Source organism: Pogona vitticeps, chromosome 4 (assembly GCF_051106095.1).
Source record: "Pogona vitticeps strain Pit_001003342236 chromosome 4, PviZW2.1, whole genome shotgun sequence".
In the NCBI taxonomy this organism is placed as follows: Eukaryota; Metazoa; Chordata; class Lepidosauria; order Squamata; family Agamidae; genus Pogona; species Pogona vitticeps.
Genome location: NC_135786.1, coordinates 6,697,242 through 6,717,334, shown reverse-complemented (window position 1 = coordinate 6,717,334; position 20,093 = coordinate 6,697,242). Strand labels below are relative to the sequence as shown.

Below are 20,093 nucleotides of genomic sequence, written 5' to 3'. Positions count from 1 at the left end.
CTTCCCTTTGTCTATTGTTACTCTAGAGTCTTCTAGGTGTGATGTTTGGGGCTTACTGCGAACCCAGTCAAATGGGAAAGAAAAGTAGAATAAAAATGCCATTGCATTATATAGAATATCATTAAAATCACAGTGCCAAGGCATAGCTTTCCCTCTTCTCTGGTTTTCCCCTTACCAGTGCTTATGTTTCTCCACGTATATTGGCCAAAGGGACTGGCCATCCTTGAGTTGAGAGACTTATTGCACCCTGAAAGAAAACAATCATCCTTCTGCTTTCTTGTGGAGCCCTGTGTGTAATGGGGTGCAGAGCTTCCCTTCAATCTGCTGCTCTTCTGACCTCCCGCAAAAGGCCACATGAGATGGAGGTTTCAACCCATTTAGGTTCTAATCATGAGTTCTCAATGGCAGCCACAGTGTTCCCTCCTCTGCCATTTTGTATTGCACAGTAGCTCCTTGACAGGACTGAAAACAGGCAGAACGTGAGACTACAATTCCCAGAATCCCCCTAGCCAATAGAGCCATGCTATAGAAAACATTGGAAAAGACCTTGATGTTGGGAAAGTGTGAAGGCAAGAGGAGAGAAGGGGACGACAGAGGACGAGATGGTTGGACAATGTCATCGAAGCAACCAACATGAATTTGACCCAACTCCGGGAGGCAGTGGAAGACAGGAGGGCCTGGAGTGCTCTGGTCCATGGGGGTCACAAAGAGTCGGACACGACTAGATGACAACGACGATATAAAACATTGTAGGAATTGTCATTCAAGAAAATAACTTTTACAAAAGCCACAATAAGTGACGAAAGGCCCAAACAGCATTTGTATATCTTTAAAGTTTTCCCATAGTGTCTTTTTTTTAAATCATTTAAAAATAATGAATTAAACCAGAATACATGCAGAATATATTTCAGTTGGTGAGTGATAGGAGCCCTTTATCCATAAATGCATAAGAAGCCATATGTAGTTAAGCAGGGTGTCTGCTAATTTAAAAACACAGTCCAGTGAAGTGCAAAGATTTTGATGTATTTATGGGCACCCTTCCAGACCCCTGTTTCATACCATGCATGACTGTCCCAGAAGAAACGTATGTTTTAGTTTCACAGACACTTTCTACATAGACGTAGAGACAACCAAGCCCAAAGATAGGAGATGTTTGGGTTTTGGACAATGACTCACAGAATACACTGCCCCCTTCAACAAAGTAGGGGTTCCGGGTGCCAAACCCCCATATAGTTCAAAATCTGTGTATAACTCTTATGCCTCCCCCAGAAAAACCATCACCGCAAAGCTTAAACAGTCGATACACAGAGGGAGAGAGACCAGTTCTCTCTATAGGCTTTCTCTTCCATAGTGTTGACCATCCTTTCCATACAGTGTATAATGAGCCTTAAAAGTCCTTATAAACCCCCTAATCTAGAGGCTGATGTTGTGTTTCGAGGCCAGAAGACCACTTTGACATTTGGGTGTTTAGCTCGTACCCCTGGTTCAGGGTGGCTGGAGACACCATTTTTTTTTGAATATTTACCCTATTTTTCGCACCATAAGACGCACTTTTCCCCCACAAAACAGGCGGGTGGAAAGTCTGTGCGTCTTATGGAGTGAAGAAAACAGATTATATTTTCCTGTTTTCTTCTCCTAAAAAATTGGTGCATCTTATGGAAAGGTGTGTCTTATGCAGCAAAAATACAGTATTTATTGAACATTTGCTTGTTTAATAAATAAATAATTTATTTAATAAATCTGTGTAAAAACGAAAACTGTGCAGTTCAGATCCAGGCAGTTCAAGGGGGTAGTGTGATGTGGCCACAGCCAGCAGGCCCACTGGTCTCCCTTCACCGGGCAAAGCTTGTTTTGCCTTCTGCTCCTCGGATTGCCAGCCTACGTAGCCTCCCCGGTTCTCTCAGTAGCGTCAGATACGGCTGAGCCTGCATGACCCGTGAACGGGACCTCGTTATGCGTCGTATACAGCTGTTTGATTCCCAGTAACAAAACAAGTCCGCTTTAAAGAAAAGAAAAGTCCTGTTTTATTGTCTTGAGAAATTTCCGCATTTTTGAGATCGTTCCTCTTCAAGATTAACACACAGTATGTTCTTCCCCTTTTTAAAGGGCATTTTGAGATAACTGCTGGTATTTTAGCTACCCAAAATGAACTTCCTTCTTTGCTGGGGTAGAGTCTCTGTGGATTTGCACACACAAGGCGGGCTAGTCTTTTGCAGCTTTCAAAACTGAAGAAAACTCACTAAGTATAGGTAGCAGTTCACCAAGTCCTTAGCGAACTTCTCTGTTTTTTTGCCATCAGCCGGGAAGGCAGGAAATCTGGAGGATTTACCTGTCCTTTGGCAACTGGGCTATGAGGGGCTGCGCCTGTTGCAATGGAAATATGAATATCTTTGGGGCAGAATGTGTTTTTCAAAGAGTGCATTGTTTGGGTAGCACAACACAAATGAATTGGCAGCAGTTGGGTTTTTTTTTAACATAGACCTTGAATTGCCCCAACTGTTGAGTGGGATTCACGTTTGAAATGGAGGTCGTCTCTGCCTCAGAGCTAAATGACATATTTTAAGCAAATATGCATGAACAACACAAGCAAATTTTTGAACTAAGGAAGTAGGACAAGATGGAATTACTTTGCAAATTGCATGCAACATGCAGATTGCTTTGCGCAGAATCAGCCATTGGCAACAAGATGGATAACAATCAATGATTTTTTTTAAAAAAAATAACATTGATTGAAATCATGATTTTAAAAACATTAATTTTTTTTTATTTAAATCATCCCCCCCAAAAATCAATTTTTTAAGATTTAAATTGTGGTTTAAAGCCACCCTGATCTTCAGTCTTGCTCAGTGGTTTTGATTGTTCATCCAGACTGGCAAAAACTGTCTAGGAAAGTGTGAGGGCAAGAGGAGAAGGGGACGACAGAGGATGAGATGGTTGGACAGGGTCATCGAAGCGACCAACATGAATTTGACCCAACTCCAGGAAGCAGTGGAAGATAGGAGGGCCTGGTGTGCTCTGGTCCATGGGGTCACGAAGAGTCGGACATGACTAAATGAGTAGTCGAGAAGGCAAAAAAGGAGCACCAAAGAAGGTGAATAAGAAAGAACAATTTATCATAGAATTATAAAGCCTTCTTTATGGTCTCAATTCCATACATCACTAAAGGAAAAACCATAGCTTTGACTATTCGGACTTTGGTCGGCAAGGTGATGTCTCTGCTTTTTAAGATGCTGTCGAGGTTTGCCATCACTTTCCTCCCAAGAAGCAGGCCTCTTTTAATTTCGTGGCTGCTGTCACTGCCTGCAGCGATCATGGAGCCCAAGAAAGTAAAATCTGTCCCTGCCTCCATATCTTCCCCTTCTATTTGCCAGGAGGTGATGGAACCAGTGGCCATGATCTTAGTAGTTTTGATGTTGAACTTCCAACCATTTTTGGTGATCTCCTCTTTCACACCCTCATTAAGAGGCTCTTTAATTCCTCCTCACTTTCTGCTTTCAGAGTAGTATCATCTGCATATCTGAGGTTGTTGATATTTCTTCCGGCAATCTTAATTCCGTTTTGGGATTCCTCCAGTCCAGCCTTTTGCATGATGTATTCTGCATATAAGTTAAATAAGCAGGGAGACAATATACAGCCTTGTCGTATTCCTTTCCCTATTTTGAACCAATCAGTTGTTCCATATCCAGTTCTAACTGTTGCTTCCTGTCCCACTTATAGGTTTCTCAGGCGATAGATAAGGTGGTCACCTGCAGATAACTCTGGATTGCCATTGTTTAGTTGGCCCTTCCTTTTTTCCCCTCCTGTCTTGTAGCTACTCAGTTTCTCTCTTTGGGTTTTGCATTCTCCTTTGCCAGGTTTGACAGCAGCCGGGGTTTTATTCCCTCAACAAAGGATGCTCTGTTGGCATGACCGTTGGGTCCTGCCGCGTGCCCAGATGGCTAAATAACTGCACAGGACACCACAGCTAGAGCGGTGTCAGAGCTTCACAGATGTTGGCCAGCTTTCTCTTTTCCCCAAGGAAAGGTGGCGAAAACTCACACCGGGCTGGTCTGTCGCTGCAGGCTGGGAATGCCTGCCTGAGATTTACTCCATATTCCAACTGCGAGCAGGATGGAAGGGATTTCAGAAACCATATTGCTAACAGTAGGGTTCTCCCCTTGTGGGTTCTCATGGCCGTAACAGCAGCAGGCATCATCATCCGAATAATAATAAATGGCAAGACATCCTTTGCAAAAGTGTGCTGCTCTGTCTTGAACCCTTTAGGTTTCTTAGCTCTGCAGCTGTTTCAGACCCAGAGACCCTATCCCAGATTTTTATAGCTCCAGTTCTTTTTTTTAAAAAAACAAAACCCGGTCCTTCCTTCTAATGGCCACCATCTGTTTCTTCTGGTGTGGTCTTGTTAATTCCCTCTATATCTCCCAGTGCATCTGGCCCGGGCGTCCAGCCTCTAGCTGCTTCTTGCTAATACATTTGACAAGGCCAGCACCTGGGCTCCACGGAAGTGCGCGTCTGGTCGTGATATTAGCATAAACACACAAGAAGCCTGCAGAGTTTTTTCATGGATTTGGCCGGGCGTTCGCGAGATTGCGTAACAAGATTCCAAGCTAAGCCCTTTCATGCTAACATTTGCTTTCTGTGGGTTCCCCCCCCCCCGCATGCGAAGTTTTACTCATCAAACCAAGAAGCCAGCTTGGGAATAGGCCATTCCCCGAAACCGATGCGTCAAGCAGATAAGATTTCACACGAGGTGTTTCAAGTGGGGGATTTTAACATCCTGTTTGTCTAGAGACCAAGCGGAAGTGTATCTGTCACAACTGAGCCATCTTTTGTGTCTTAGCTCGTATCGTTTTTAATCTTTCTTATCCCCAGCATATTCAAAGTGCTTGAATAGCGTATAATCTTGTTCGACAGCCTTTTGAAACCGGACCACTATCATTATTTGCCAGACATCGGTTAAATGTACAGGAAGAGCTTGAGTTTGCAGGAAACGGCAGCAGTTGCTGGCAGAGAAGTGGGCAGCTATCCTTGAAGGGTGCCGGTATTGTGGCTTTTCGGTGCCTTGAAGTTGCTACTGTTGGTGCCAGCTGCTGGCGCAACTGTTGGTAGCCTTGAAGGCTTGTATGCAAGATACTGCACTACTTCTGTGTGTGTGTGTCTCTCTCTCTCTCTCTCATACTTTAAGAGATATCGGTGTGTGTGTGTGTGTTCCTGAACACAGGTAGTACAAAAGGCATGTATTCTAGATATAACACTGATGCCACACGCAGAAGACAAGATGCCCTTCTAAGCAAGGAACAAGCTGCAAACTTGGAATCTACAATAATAAACACGAGTGTAAAAAATAAGTAGAGAGGGGCGTGTATTCTCTGGGACTGACAACATCCTCACCATGATAGGGAAGTGAACTGGATATTGCTTCACAGCTTGCCTCTCTTAGCTCTAACGCTCGGCAGTGTTGTTGTTGAGAGAACATTATTTTGAAGGGCTACACCAAGACGCAAGCGACAGGGGTCCATTCTGCCCTGTGCAGTGTTGCCCGTGGTTGGCCAAGGTCTCCCAAGGCTGTCCATTGAAAATACCGCAGATTGACCCAACGCCTTTAGCATGCAGAACGTTTTGGGCTTTGGTGCTACGAACGCATGACTGTCACCCAACTGTATCCTGTGCATCCTAGTCTGAGAGAACCTCAGCTTTCCTTTCTAATCGAGTTCCAAGTTCTAATTCTTGTTGTTAAAGAGATGAATGTGGAAGGGTGTGAGTAATCCTTGATGCCCCCTTGGAAGATGACACAAAATGAAAACGGGTGTCATCGTCTGCATCGCTGACTGAATACCCCAGTGGTTTAGGTATCTTTCTACAGAGTCTGAGGTTGGGAGTTTGATTCCCCACTGTGCCTCCTATGAGAGGAGCCAGCCTGGGTGGCCTTGGGCCAGCTGTCCCAAGGTGCCACCAGAAGAAAAGAATGGGAAACCACTTCTGAGCATCCTCTACCGGGAAAACCATGAAAAGGGTTGCTATAAGTCAGACTTGACTTGTCAGCACACGATTATTAATACAGTCGTGCCCTGCTGGACGATTACCCCGCTCTACGACGAATCCGCATTCCGTCGACATTTTTGCAATCGCTTTTGTGATCACAAAAACGATGTTTTGAATGGGGGAATTTCGCTCCACGTTGATCGGTTCCCTGTTTCGGGAACGGATTTTTCTCTTTACGACGATCAGCAAACAGCTGATTGTTGGGTTTCAAAATGGCCACCGGCTTTCAAAATGGGCCCCCGCTGTTTTCTAGGACAGATTCCTCGCTATACAGGCACCAAAAATGGCCACCGTATGGAGGATCTTCGTTGGACTATGCGTTTTTCAGCCCATTGGAACGCATTGAATGGGTTTTCAATGCATTTCAATGGGGGTTTTTTTGGTTACGTTTGACGATGTTTTCGCTCTACAGTGATTTCACTGGGATGAATTAACATCGTCAAGCGAGGCACCACTGTAATCTGTATTATGGATATGGGCCAGTGTGTGATTTGTTGGGGGGGGAGTTATAATTAGAGATGGGGAGGAACTGCCATGAATTGTGACCCGAGGAACAATGAATCTATTCGTCGTTCATCAGGTCTTTTCTTCTTCTTCTTCTTCTTCTTCTTCTTCTTCTTCTTCTTCTTCTTCTTCTTCTTCTTCTTCTTCTTCTTCTTCCTTTCCCTCCTCTTGCTATGCCTCAGGGCTTAGCAAAAGGAGGGGGAAAACAAGCGATCATGCAGCCCTTCAATTCCTTTACCCCTCCACTTGCTCAGCCCCGCACTGGATTTAGCAAGAGGGGAGAAAGCTGGGATCAAAGTGATCCCGCAGTGGCTGGGGGTTTCCTTCCCTCCTCTTTTACACCGCGCAGGCATAAGAAGAGAAACCAAGCCACTCCCCAGCCCCGGGGGTGGGATTCCCTTTGGTTAGGCTTTAGCAAGCCGCCCGAAGGGAAAATCCCTCTCTGCTTAGGAACAGCTGATCCGCGGTGGCATAAGCAGATAGGGAACGAATGGACAAATGTAAAAGTGTTATATTCATTGCTTTGTATTCATTGGGGGTCTCTGGATCTCAAGAATACGAAGCAACAAATATCTGACAAATCAGGGATATTGAACGAATATCCTGATGTGTTTTTATATTTGCCCCATCAATAATTGTAATCTTTGAACTGCAGAGCTAGAAGGCTTCACTCTAGAGTCCGAGAGAATGCTTCCAAAGATGTAAATCAGGGTCAGTTTCATTTTCAATTCTCATAGGATGTGCCCCACACCTCTGAGGTTACTGGAGGGGTGTTGGGAAGAAGCAGCTCATATTTCAGGTACAACAAAAGCCAGGGAGAGAGTCTAGACCCCGGCCCCGGGGATGCTGGGCTGTGTGTCATGAAGTGCTGAGAAGTAGTTTGCATGAAAGGAAGAGGTTGTAGTCCAGCAGCAGCAAAATTAAAATCCGAGATTAGCAGTAACGGCTTCTGAGTAATTTTCCATTCAGATGTGAGTTGCTCCATAAGACGCACCTTTCCATAAGACGCACCAATTTTTAGGAGAAGAAAATAGGAAAATATAATCTGTTTTCTTCGCTCCATAAGACGCACAGACTTTCCACCCCCCTGTTTTGTGGGGGGAAAGTGCGTCTTATGGTGCGAAAAATACGGTACTTTGGCCGGGTGTTGATGCCAAATAAATCCACAGTGAAAGCAATTTGATAGCAAACCTCATAACAGTAGTTATGGGAAAAGAGCGAGCTGCGCTATACTTACTCAGACCCTTGATCCATCCAGATTGGTGGTTTCCCAACCTTGGATTCCCATACATTCTTGGACTGCAATTCCCAGAAGCTCTTGACAGCACCGCTGGTGGCGAAGGCTTCTGGGAGTTGAAGTCCAAGAACGTCTAGGGACCCAAGGTTGGGAACCACTGTGTTGACACTGACTGAAAGAAGCTCTCCAATGCTTCTTCCTTAGCTTTACATAGAGATGCTACCAGGGAGAGATTCATTGACACACACCCACGTGCCAGGTGTGTTGGGGAATGGGCCACCACAAGACTTTTCTACCAAAAGTTTTATAACTCGGTGTCACAACGTCTGTGTCCCTTGGGACTAAAAGTTGAATATTTACAGTTTGGAACGTGATTCAGTGAAGTAAGGCTAGGAGAGCTGGAGAGAGCCCGGGAAGAATCTCCATTGAAGAAGACAGTACTAAGCTAGAGCAAACATTTCCAACCTTTCTGTGCATGCCCAGGCAGGAGACACTGGATTGCCATGACCTCCACACTTTATAGGAAGTATAGTGAGCCTGTGACCCAGATGAACCAGAATACAGTGGTGCCTCACTTAACAAGGATAATCTGTTCCAGCGAAATCTCTGTAGAACGAAATCCTCATTAAGCGAAATAAAAAAGTCCATTGAAACGCATTGAAAACCTTTCAATGCGTTCCAATGGGCTGAAAACTCACCGTCCAGCAAAGATCCTCCATAGGGGCGGCCATTTTCGCTGCCTGTAAAGCGAGAAATCCGTCCTAGAAAAGAGTGGGGTCCATTTTGTACACCCGGCGGCCATTTTGAAACCCAGCAATCAGCTGTTTTTAGATCGTCGTAATGCGAAAATTGGTTCCCGAGGCAGGGAACCGATTGTCGTGAAGCGGATTTTTCCCATTTAAACCATCATTTTGCAATCGCTTTTGTAATCGCAAAAACCTAATCGTCAAGCGATTTCCTCATTAAGCGAGGCAATCGTTAAGCGAGGCACCACTGTATCAGGAAAAGCTTCTTAACTGTTAGAGCAGTACGATAACGGCAGCAGTTCCCTAGGGAGGTGGTGAGCGCTTCAATGCTGGAGGCATTCAAGAGAAAAATGGGACAACCATCTGTGAGAACTGATTTGATTTGGATTCCTGTCTTGAGCAGGGGGTTGGGCACAATGGTCCTTCCAACTCGATTCTATCATTCTATGACCCTGCCAATGGGTGACTACAGTTGTCATTATTCCTGAACATTGTCCTTTGTTGATGTGAGTTGGATTCCAACTGTGGAAAGCCACAGGCTTCCCACCACTTCTTTAGAAAGACCTTCAGACGGATCTGGCTCTTGTGAGTGAAGCAAATGTTTGCAAATGTGTATTAGTCTCATTCCCATGTTGTGTAGTTAGGTGCTAATTTCAGAAAAACCCTACGTACAGAATGAGTGAAGCATCTCCTGGCATTTCCAGCAGAGTGGCCGAATTGAATTGGAGAGCATCTAGAGAGAGCATAGTTTTTGGCCTTGCATGCTTGACAAAGTAGCTGTTTTAAATGTTAGTTTCCTGTGGACCTGCAGGCTGGGGGATTCTGGAATTCGTATGCCAAAATGTGATTTTCCCAAGTTGTCTTCAGGCCTACAGAAAAGATGTGCTGATTCATTTCATTATTTATTTATTAGTCTTATTTATATGTTGTTGTCTTCTCTCCAACGAGTACATTTTATTCTCACGGGAACCCTGTAGAATAGATCAGGCTCAACGAATGTATATCTGGAACTGTAGCTTTTATGTGGCTAGGAAAGAGAACACAAGGCTTCAGGGGCGTCTTTAAAATAAATAAAACATCTCTTTAATTGGCAGCCAGTTCGTGAGCCCGCAAATTCTTGACTTCCATGTGGCTTCTGCTTGTTACTATTTATAGTATATTTTATTTGTGCCATTTCTCTATTTATAGTATATTTTATTTGTGCCACCTTTCTTCTGATAGAGGCACCCGGGGTAACTCACAAAATGATTTTTTTTTAAAGTACAACCTAAATCACAATTTAAAAACACAATTAGCTGTTACAACATTAACCATTCTGCATACAACCGTATTTTAAAAACTGTTGATTTAAGAACACCCACACATGAAAAGCAGCAAGAACACACAGCGTCATGCAGTGAAACCCGGTGGCTTGATCCTGTTCTTAAAAGCCTACCTTTAAAAAGGTCCTCCCTGCTGTGACAAACCCAGACCTACTGGGATATGTCACACAGTTACACTAAGCTGCCACCAACCATTCCCTTTAAGAAGTCACACAGACCAGGGATGGATTTTTAACCAATAAAAAGAATAAGGTTTATTTTAAATACACACAGGGAAAAATAAACAATCAGGTGAATAGGATAAAGTAACGTGGCTTATTCTCACTCATGCAAGCATACAGTTTGGTTCACACAGAACCCTTAACTTGAAGCACAGACCCTGAACCTATCAGTTCTGGCTAACCAACAGACACCTGAACCTATCAGGTTGGTACTCTGACACACAGTAGTACCCTGTCTGACACACAGACTCCCACAACAGCTTCTTCTTCCCAGCTGCTGCTTCGTCACAACCCAGTGTCTCTCAGCATCTCCCTTCACCACACAGGCATCACATTTATATACAGTACAGCCCCTCCTCCTGATGTCCCGCCTTCCACTCCCCATAGGATGGAACTTTCCCTCCAAACCCATGACAGACAGGTAACATCAGTGCTGTATGTAACACCTCCCCTCTTTATAAGTTGTTTTGTAGGGGGAAAGCTAAGGTGCTTTTCACCAAAAAAACAACCTGAATAAAACATACAACAACATTTATACATACCATATTATACTTACACATACTTACATTCTAAGTTAACCATAGCAAATAGGCATTTAAACATTTACCATATACAATACATCCATTTACCTTTATTCATACAAACCAAATTCTAAACCAGGTACATTTTACTTTTTGTCATCAATATATACACATAGTCCATGTTCTTTCGCCGTCTTCATTCTTCAGGTCTTCTTGATAAGGCGTCAGCAACACAGTTCACTGACCCTCTGACCACCTTCACTTCAAAGTCATAGTCCTGTAGGTTTAAAGCCCACCTCATAAGTTTGCTATTGTGGGTTTTCATTGTCTTTAACCATTGCAATGGTGAATGGTCAGTACACAGAATAAAATGTCTTCCCCAGATGTAAGGCTTGGCCTTCTGGATCGCGTAGACTATGGCCAAACACTCCTTCTCCACGGTTGCCAAATGTCTCTCACCTTTTTGGAGTTTCCTACTCAGGTAGGATACTGGATGCTGGTCACCATTCTCATCCTCCTGGCACAGAACTGCTCCTACCCCGCTGTTAGACGCATCGGTGTAGATGATGAACTCCCGGTCGAAGTCTGGAGCACGCAGGACAGGATAGTTGATTAACGCCTCCTTCAACCTCTGGAACGCCTCCTCACAGTCGCTGGTCCACGGGATGCGGTCATCAGCCGTCTTCCTCGTCAGATCGGTCAGCGGAGCCGCAATCTCGCTAAACCTCGGGATGAACTTTCTGTAGTAGCCCACCAACCCAAGAAATGATTTGACCTTTTTCTTGGTGTGGGGTCTAGGCCAATCACGAACAGCTTCTATTTTGGCCTCCAGGGGTTTTATCATTCCTCCCCCTACCATGTGACCCAAGTATTTTATTTCTGGGCTACCCAGCTGACACTTGTTGGCCTTTACCGTTAGCCCTGCTGCACTTAACCTCTGCAGCACTAACTCCAGGTGTATCAGGTGATCTTCCCAGGTATTACTGAAGATCCCTATGTCGTCAATGTAGGCCACTGTAAAGTCACTGAGCCCTGCCAAGGTCTGGTCCATCAGCCTTTGGAATGTGGCTGGTGCATTTCTGAGACCAAAGCTCAGGACTCGAAACTCATAGAGACCAAAAGGGCTGCAAAAGGCAGTCTTTTCTTGATCCCTGGGATCAATTCTTAATTGCCAATATCCCTTTACCAGGTCCAATGATGAGATGAACCGACAACCCCCTATGGTTTCAATCAGGTTGTCTAGCCTGGGCATTGGGTAGGCATCAGGAGTGGTTACACGGTTTAATTTCCTGTAATCAACACAAAACCTAATGCTCCCATCAGGCTTGTCCACAAGGACTATCGGAGAGGACCAAGGACTAGAAGAGGGGACGATTATGTTCTCCCTCAGCATTTCGTCCAGCTCCTTCCGCACCTTGTCCCTATAGGGTCCCGTTACTCGGTATGGGGATACTGCCTGCGGGGGTGCATCCCCTGTGTGGATCCGATGCATCACTCCCTTCACTATCCCCGGCTTGTTGGAAAACACCTGTTGATATTTACTAAGCAGCATTTTTAGTTCTTGCTGCTGGTCTTGGGTGAGTGCAGGACTGATCTTTACCTCCTCTGGGTTGTATTTTACTTCCCCTCTACCCTCCCAGAAGGGTAATTCCGCTTCCTCACTCTCAGCTGCTTTTATCGCGAATAAAACCCTCTGTTCCCCTCTGTAGTAGGGTTTTAGGGCATTCACATGAACCACCCTCCTTGCTTGGTTCTCCTCCTGCTCTATTAGGTAGTTCAGGTCTGACATCTTGGAAATGACCCTATATGGTCCTGCCCATTTGAGCTGCAGTTTATTCTCTCTGCAGGGCCTAAGCCAAAGCACTTCCTCCCCTGGGTCAAAGTGTCTCTCTCTAGCTTTGTGGTCATACCATGTTTTCTGTCTGACCTTCTGAGCTTGCAGGTTTTCTGCTGCCAGCTCTAGATTTCTCCTTAGGTCATTCATCAAGGTGTCTATGTAAGTCACAACGTCTTGTGGGTCATCCTGGGTGATCTGCTCCCAATTTTGTTTGATCAAATCAAGGGGCTCTTTCACCCCTAAGTGTGCAGCAAACATGTCAGAGTGACCCCTTTGTAAGATCATGGGGCGACACTTTTCAGGTACCACCAGCTGACTTCTGATCCCATCTCCCCCTTTTGAGATATTCCTCAGGGTTTCTCTATATAAAATCCCCTTTTTCTCCAGAAATCTCACTGGGGTTTCAGGTGTTAGTTGCGCGTCAGTCACCTGTTCAAAACACTTTTGGAGAGTGGCGTCTGCCTTCTGCTCCTGTCCAAATCTGCTGTCTGTGGTTAAGGTTTCCACCACAGCTTCTGAACTCCCCTCTGCTTCCGTCTCTGGCTCATCATTACCCCCCTGAACTGTCCCTGTGGTGGCTTGTGAGCGTGTAATCACTAGCACCCGTTTCACATGTTCAGCCAGGTCATTTCCCACGAGCACGGCTGCTGGCAGAGTCGATGAAATCGCTATCCGCCAATCTCCCCTCCAGCCTTGAAAGTTGACAGGTACCTCTGCTACTGGCAGAGAGATTACCTGCCCCTCAATCCCTGCCACCTTCATGCTCTCATTTGGGATTATAAACTCCCTAGGGATGATATCTGGATGGCACAGGGTTACCTGGGAACAAGTGTCCCGCAGCCCCCTATACTGACGGTCAAGTATTCCTACGTCCACCCCTGCTGTCTCAAACAACTGAGAATCTGTTTTTATCAGCAAGCAGCGCTTTACCTCCATAAGAGGACCATTTTCCCCAGCCTGATCAGCAGAGGCAGCTGTCCCAGACTGAGTAGCCATGGCAACAGGCTCCCTCTGTGACATTGAGCCTTGCTCTTTCTGGACACAGAACACAGCTTTTGGCTTGGTCCCACTAGAATTCTGAGGCACCATTCCTTTTAGCTGCTTTAATTTCTCACACTCTGAGATTAGATGACCCTTTCCCTGACAGAAATAACATTTTCTGGTATATTTTGATTCTCTCTCATCTTGTTTTGGTTTTCCCTCCAAAATCTGAGGTCTTTGTTTCATGTCTGAGGGCTTCCCTTCACCATGGGCCCCTCCCCCTTGCTGGCTTTTCCCTGGTCCCTGAGAGTACTTGCTGTAGGTTTCTTTGGGTTTACCTACAGATTTCCCCTCTCCCAAGGGCTTTCTTATTTGGGAGATAAAATCTGCGATCTCTGCGGCTGCTGCCACAGATTTCGGTTTCCTTTCCCTCACCTGGAATTTCAATTCCCCCTGCAGGACTGAATAGAACTGTTCCAGGGCTATCAAGTCTTTAAGCTGCTCATAGGTCTCTATTCCCTCCTGCGATAGCCATTTCTCAAGCAGCCTCACCAATTGGGCCCCCACTTGGGTAAAAGTTTGTTCTGGTTTTTTAGTGAGGGACCTGAACCTTTGTCTCAGCTGCTCTGCATTTATCCCATGTCTTGCAAACACCAGTTTTTTAAACTCTGCAAAATCTTTCATCAATTCCTCAGGCATCTCGGCATAAACCTCAGCCAGGCTACCACTGATTAAAGACCGCATGATGGTCATCTTCTCAGTTTCCCTCACTGAGAAGTCCACAAACGCTCTTTCCACTAAGGAAAAGAACACCTCAGGACAATCTCCCTTGTGGTACACAGGGAATTTCTTCAGGTCAGCCTTAGACAGTTGGCCTCCCTCAGAATCCCTATTATTATTATTGTTCTGGTTCATTAGTTCCAGTTTTCTTAATTCAAACACCATTCTTTCTTTTTCCAGAGCAATTTTCTCTCTCTCTCTCTCTAGTTCAAATTGCCTTTGTTTCTCCCTTTCCTCCCTTCTTTCTCTCTCTAATCTTTCCTCCATTTCCCTCACCCTCAGTTCATGCTGTTGGGCTAGGAGTATTTTTCTGAGTTCTGGGTCCTGCTCTCCTGTGCTGTCACCCTGCACTGAGCCAAATTCATCCTCAGAACCTTGGTCAATCTGGGGGTCTTTCACTTCACTCATGTCTGCTACTTGGCTTCGAGTCAAGGGCATACCCCCCCTCAGAACAGGCTGCTTTAAAAAGTCAAGCCTCAAAATAAAACGACCACTTTTTTTTTCCTGCTTGCCTCAGAACCAGCTATCCTATAGAGATTGCTGCTGTTCTTCAGCACTACTTGCAACAGTATCGAGTCAGAGCCTACCCCCCTCTGCTGGGCCTCTCAGCTGGCAAGCTAGCTCGCTGTTGCTACGCAGTTTTGCCTCAGCTTTTTCCCGCCAAAACTAGGCTGCCTCAGAGCACCTTAATCTAAGTCTCCCCAGTTGGCACGTTCTTCTACTAGCGCACCTCCCCGTGAGGTACACCTAGAAGATTACCTACGCGCCTCAGACTGTCCCTGACTAGACCCCCCTTGCTCTGGGCACACCTGCCAAGGCTTTGCTGGACCACTGGACAACTGGACCAGTCGTATCCCACCCGCTGGACACCAATCAATGTGACAAACCCAGACCTACTGGGATATGTCACACAGTTACACTAAGCTGCCACCAACCATTCCCTTTAAGAAGTCACACAGACCAGGGATGGATTTTTAACCAATAAAAAGAATAAGGTTTATTTTAAATACACACAGGGAAAAATAAACAATCAGGTGAATAGGATAAAGTAACGTGGCTTATTCTCACTCATGCAAGCATACAGTTTGGTTCACACAGAACCCTTAACTTGAAGCACAGACCCTGAACCTATCAGTTCTGGCTAACCAACAGACACCTGAACCTATCAGGTTGGTACTCTGACACACAGTAGTACCCTGTCTGACACACAGACTCCCACAACAGCTTCTTCTTCCCAGCTGCTGCTTCGTCACAACCCAGTGTCTCTCAGCATCTCCCTTCACCACACAGGCATCACATTTATATACAGTACAGCCCCTCCTCCTGATGTCCCGCCTTCCACTCCCCATAGGATGGAACTTTCCCTCCAAACCCATGACAGACAGGTAACATCAGTGCTGTATGTAACACCTGCTACCTAAAGGAAAGCAAGGAATGGACTAGTCTTCTGGTCTCTTGTCTAAGCGGGCATTCCCAAACTTGGGAACCGTGGCTGAATAGACCTTCTGTCACATCCTTTGACAGATCTGCCTCTTCAGAGAAAGACTATCGTAAAGATCTTAAGACCTGAACAGGCTCATTTGTTGAAATGTGGGTTGGATCCAGGTTGTAGCATCTTTCACAGGTCACAAACAACCCTTTGAAGTGTGTAAACTGGTAGCCGGTGAGGCTGTTCAATTCTCTAGCCATCAACCTTGCTGCAATAATTTGGACCCACTGGAGGTTCCAAAGTCAACCCCATTTGAGACTGTGTTTCAGTAATCCAGATGTGATATAACTGAGGCATGCATCTCCATGTGCAAGTCCAAACTCTCCAGATGGCAGGTAGCACACCGGTTTTAGACATGCAGATGTTTTCCTAGCCACCACTGAAACCCAGGCATTCGGGCTCAGAGGGAAACCCAAGAATACTCTCAAGTTGGAGGCCTCTGTTTTCAAGGGCAAGGTGACTCCATCCAGCTCAGGTTGAATCTCTCTTCTTTGATCTGTATTTTGGCTGACCAGGAACATGTCTGGTCTTGTCTGGATTAAGTTTTGGATTGTTTACCCTCAGTTGCTAGCACTAGACACCCATTTAGAAGTGGAACTGTTTCCTTGGATTTGGGCAGAAAGGAGGCATATAGTTGAGTGTCGTGCACCTTCTAGCGTCCCTGAGCATCAGACTCTGGAAATCTCTCGGCATTGTGATCCAGAACAGTGACCTTCCCAAACTCAGATCCCTGAACCATTACTAAGCAGTTTTCCATCCATGTCTGTAGCTTCAAAGACGGGAAGAAAGTTGGTAGATCATGGGATCCCACTCATGGGCTTCCTGGTGCATTCCTAGAAATGCTTCCTAGAACCACCCACATGCACACCTTGCAGATGAGGGAGGTCTCAGCTGACTTAGGATGACTTCAGATTTGTAAAGGTGTCTGAAACTTTAAAGAAAAGAAACTCTTTGAGGAGGGCGTCCTCTCAAAAGCAACCTGGTGGGAAGTTAATAGCACAGCATGTTTGCAGGCTGAGAAAGATGGTGGGGCAACAGGCAGGCTGAATGGAATGTGGAGGACAGACCAAGAAGCGGGAGGGAGGAAGAAATTACAGGAAGATAAATTGGGTAGACACATCCATCTTTTTTCTGCCCATGTTTCATCCTCTAGTTCACACAACGAAGCTGTTCTGGAATGCTTTGAAGGATCTGTTCTCAATCATCCGAGAATGTAGGATGCATAATAATGGGCTCAAGTTACAGGAGTCCAGATTTAAGCTGAATGTCAGGAAAAACTTCTCAACTGTTCGAGCAGTACGACAGCGGAACCAATGGCCTCGGCAGGTGGTGAGCGCTCCAACACTGGAGGCACTCCAAAGAAAGCTGAACATTTGTCAGATCTGCTTTGACTTTGCTTCCTGCAATGAGCAGGGGGTTGGACTCAGTGGTCTTATAGGCCCCTTCCAACTTAGTTATTTTGTGATTCTAAGTGGATGTCAATCTTCAGTGGCTTCATTATAGTTAAACAAAGCAGAGGGAACTGGTACATTCACAAATGGGAGACTGAGTCTCAAGATGTATAAAAATGGTAGCAATGCAGATTTTATTCTTAACCTAAAAAAGCTCAGGCTCAATGCATTTCGGCAGTGGTCTTCTTCAGGAGCAAGGTTTTAGAACTTCTGCTTCTTGTTTGGTCTATATCGGTGCCAGCATCAATGATTAATGAGTAAAATCTGCATTGCTACCATTTTTATGCATCTTTAGTCTCAGTCTCCCATTTGTTCATTGTAGTTAAGTGTGGGCGCAAGTGTCTGCAGTCCACCTAGGGGGGAAAAAAGAAACCAAACAAATCCAGATCCAAATGAGATGGGAGAAGTCCAAATAGAATAAGAGGGGAAGAAAAAATAGCGCTTAAAAGAACCTGTTGATAGTATTAGATGACCTACACAACAACAAATTATCGGATCTATATATGTAGTATGGATGTGTTGTTTTTGTCGTTTTTGTTGTTTTACTTTGTTGTTTTGTATGTACAAAATAAAATAATTTTAAAAAATAGAAATAGAATGAGAGGGAAAAAGAAAAATCTGGAGTAGGTGAAAGCCTAGTCAGTGATGACGCAACATTTTATTGAAGACACCCAACTTCTGCAGAAAAGAACACAGGGATACAGACAGCAGTTAAATCTCCCATTGGCGGTGGTATTCCAGGATCTCAGGATGAGTTTTCCTTCCTGTCTCTACCTGGAATCCATCCAGGAATCCATCCTCATCCAGGAATCCACCAGGCACGATGTTGCTTAGCATCCAGAATTAGACCGGATCAGGTGTTTGGGGAGTACATTCTTTTCCGTGAGAGAAACGGTGCCCCATGTTCTAAATAAACTAGTTCATTGTGGTTGACAGATCCATCTGTGCACGGTCACGATTTTTCCAGCAGATGTTCACGTATTTTTCTCAAGCAGGCATTTCATGGAACAAGAGGATGCCATTGTTACATGTAAACAAGCAAGGTGTTCGCATACAGCTCAACGCATGAGAAGATGTTGTGATGTTTCAGATTGTAATCCACCATGGATTTCTGGAAAAAGTGTGAAAATAAAAGGTCCTAGTGGGATGTCATAGACTAGGGGCTTGTGATGAGACTAAGAAGCGTTCCCTTTCTCTTCCCACAGGTGCCATTCCTTGAGCTGCAGGTGCCCTAGGCAGGGCAGGTGTCAACAGGAGGAGTGGCCAGCCTGTGGCCGGAGAAGACAGCCACCGTGGGCCAGAACGGCAGAACAGATCTGTCCATGCCGACCGTTTATGAAGTGGGGAAACAGGTGAAGTGATGGTAGGGATATGGGGACCAGCGGGTGGGGTGTGTGTCGAATATTTGGCTCTTGTTTTCTGAACTGCCGTTTCCAGAAATTCCAGAATCGGCATCTTTTGCTAGCGATATTGTCTTAATGTGAAAGTGGAGTCTCTGGTTGATTTAAATGGAAGGGTTTGAAAGAGTTTGTCTTCCAGCAGTTGTGGGTTTTTTTACCCCTCTCCCAAGACAGGAGGAGAAGAAGGGATATGGCTTGAAAAAGAGGCGAACGTGGTGAGCCAAGAAGCAGCATGTGTTGCTTTCCTTTCCACAATAGTGTGGATAAGGAGCCAATACATGAAGTCAGCCCCTCGGTTAAGCTAATATTGCCAGCTCTGACCAGCAGCAGTGGACTGGCTTAGTTGTCATCAGGTTTCTTTCCTGGCGCTTTGTGGAAATGATTGGGGCTAAATTTGGGAACTTCCGTGTACAAAATCTTGCAATCCCCATAGAAGGTTATAAGGCAGAGAGTGTGGAAGAGACAGGCACCTCCCTGGAGTTTCCATTTCTTGTTCTTACACTGGACTATTTTAAGAGCTTCTCTACATGACTATCTTTGGAGTGGGCTAGAGTGGGCTACATAGGGTCACTAGGATGCCATTTGATGTGATCCTTCTCTCCAAATGACATATGCACTTCAAGCAGCCCTCTTTGGTGCAGTTCCTTCTGTTGTCCATTTGCCATATTGTAAAGTACAGTGGTGCCCCGCATAGCGACGTTAATCCGTTCCGGATTAATCGTCGCTATGCAAAAACATCGCTAAACGGATCGAAAAACCCCATAGGAACGCATTAAACTTAGTTTAATGCGTTCCTATGGGGCCCAAACTCAACAGTTCAGTGAAGTTCCTCCATAGTGCCGCCATTTTCGTGCCCTCGGTAAGCGAGGGCAGGGCACAAAAACACTTGCAGCGGCCATTGTGGGCATGCGGCGGCCATTTTGGAACCGCCGATCAGCTGTTGTAAAAACATCGCAATGCGAAGATCGGTAAGCGAAATGCTTACTGATCATCACAATGCGAGTTTTTGCCTATCTAAACATCGCAATGCGATCACTTTTGCGATCACAAAAGCGACATCGCTATGCGGATTCGTCGTTAAACGGTGCGCTCTTTAAGCGAGGCACCACTGTAGCTTAAGAAGCAAGCTAGCTGCTTCTCAGTATTTAAAAATGTAGACACTTCCTCTGCTCCACTGTATCAGGGCAGTGCAAATGCACTACATCACTTTAAAAAAAGTTTAAAAGTTCCTCCCAGAAACAGGAGGAAATGGGGAGGAGGGGAGATTTTTTTCTTTATGTGACTTGCCTTAAAGATAGGGCCGAGAACCTGCTGGCAGCCAAATCTGTGCAGGCAGGTTCTTGACTTGATTTTTGAAACAAGTCACGAAAAGGAAAAGATCTCCCCTGCTTCTCACAAAAAGAAAAAGAAGAGAAAACCTTGTTTCCCTCTCCTGTTTCCTCTTGCTTCTAGGAGGAAGTTTTTAATTTTAAATTCTTTTTTTTCTAAACTGCCCTTATGCAGTCTTTAAAAAATTAACATCCTCTGCCCCTTCAAGGAGCAGAAGAAGGATTTAATTTGCCAAT

At 45.2% G+C, this 20,093-nt stretch overlaps 1 protein-coding gene across 4 annotated transcripts in view; it reads left to right on the top strand.

Annotated features, from left to right (window-relative positions):
• Positions 1-20,093, top strand: part of RGS19 (regulator of G protein signaling 19) — a 66,056-nt gene that overhangs the window by 28,028 nt on the left and 17,935 nt on the right. For 2 of the 4 annotated variants that reach the window (XM_072996715.2, XM_020814398.3), the window contains exon 2: positions 18,334-18,480. In XM_072996715.2, the coding sequence (XP_072852816.1) occupies positions 18,451-18,480 (30 nt within the window). In that variant the 5' untranslated portion in view covers positions 18,334-18,450. Of the gene's footprint in view, positions 1-16,128; positions 16,153-18,333; positions 18,492-20,093 lie in introns of those variants that run through there. The other 2 variants (XM_078391992.1, XM_020814403.3) reach the window with 2 other exon arrangements.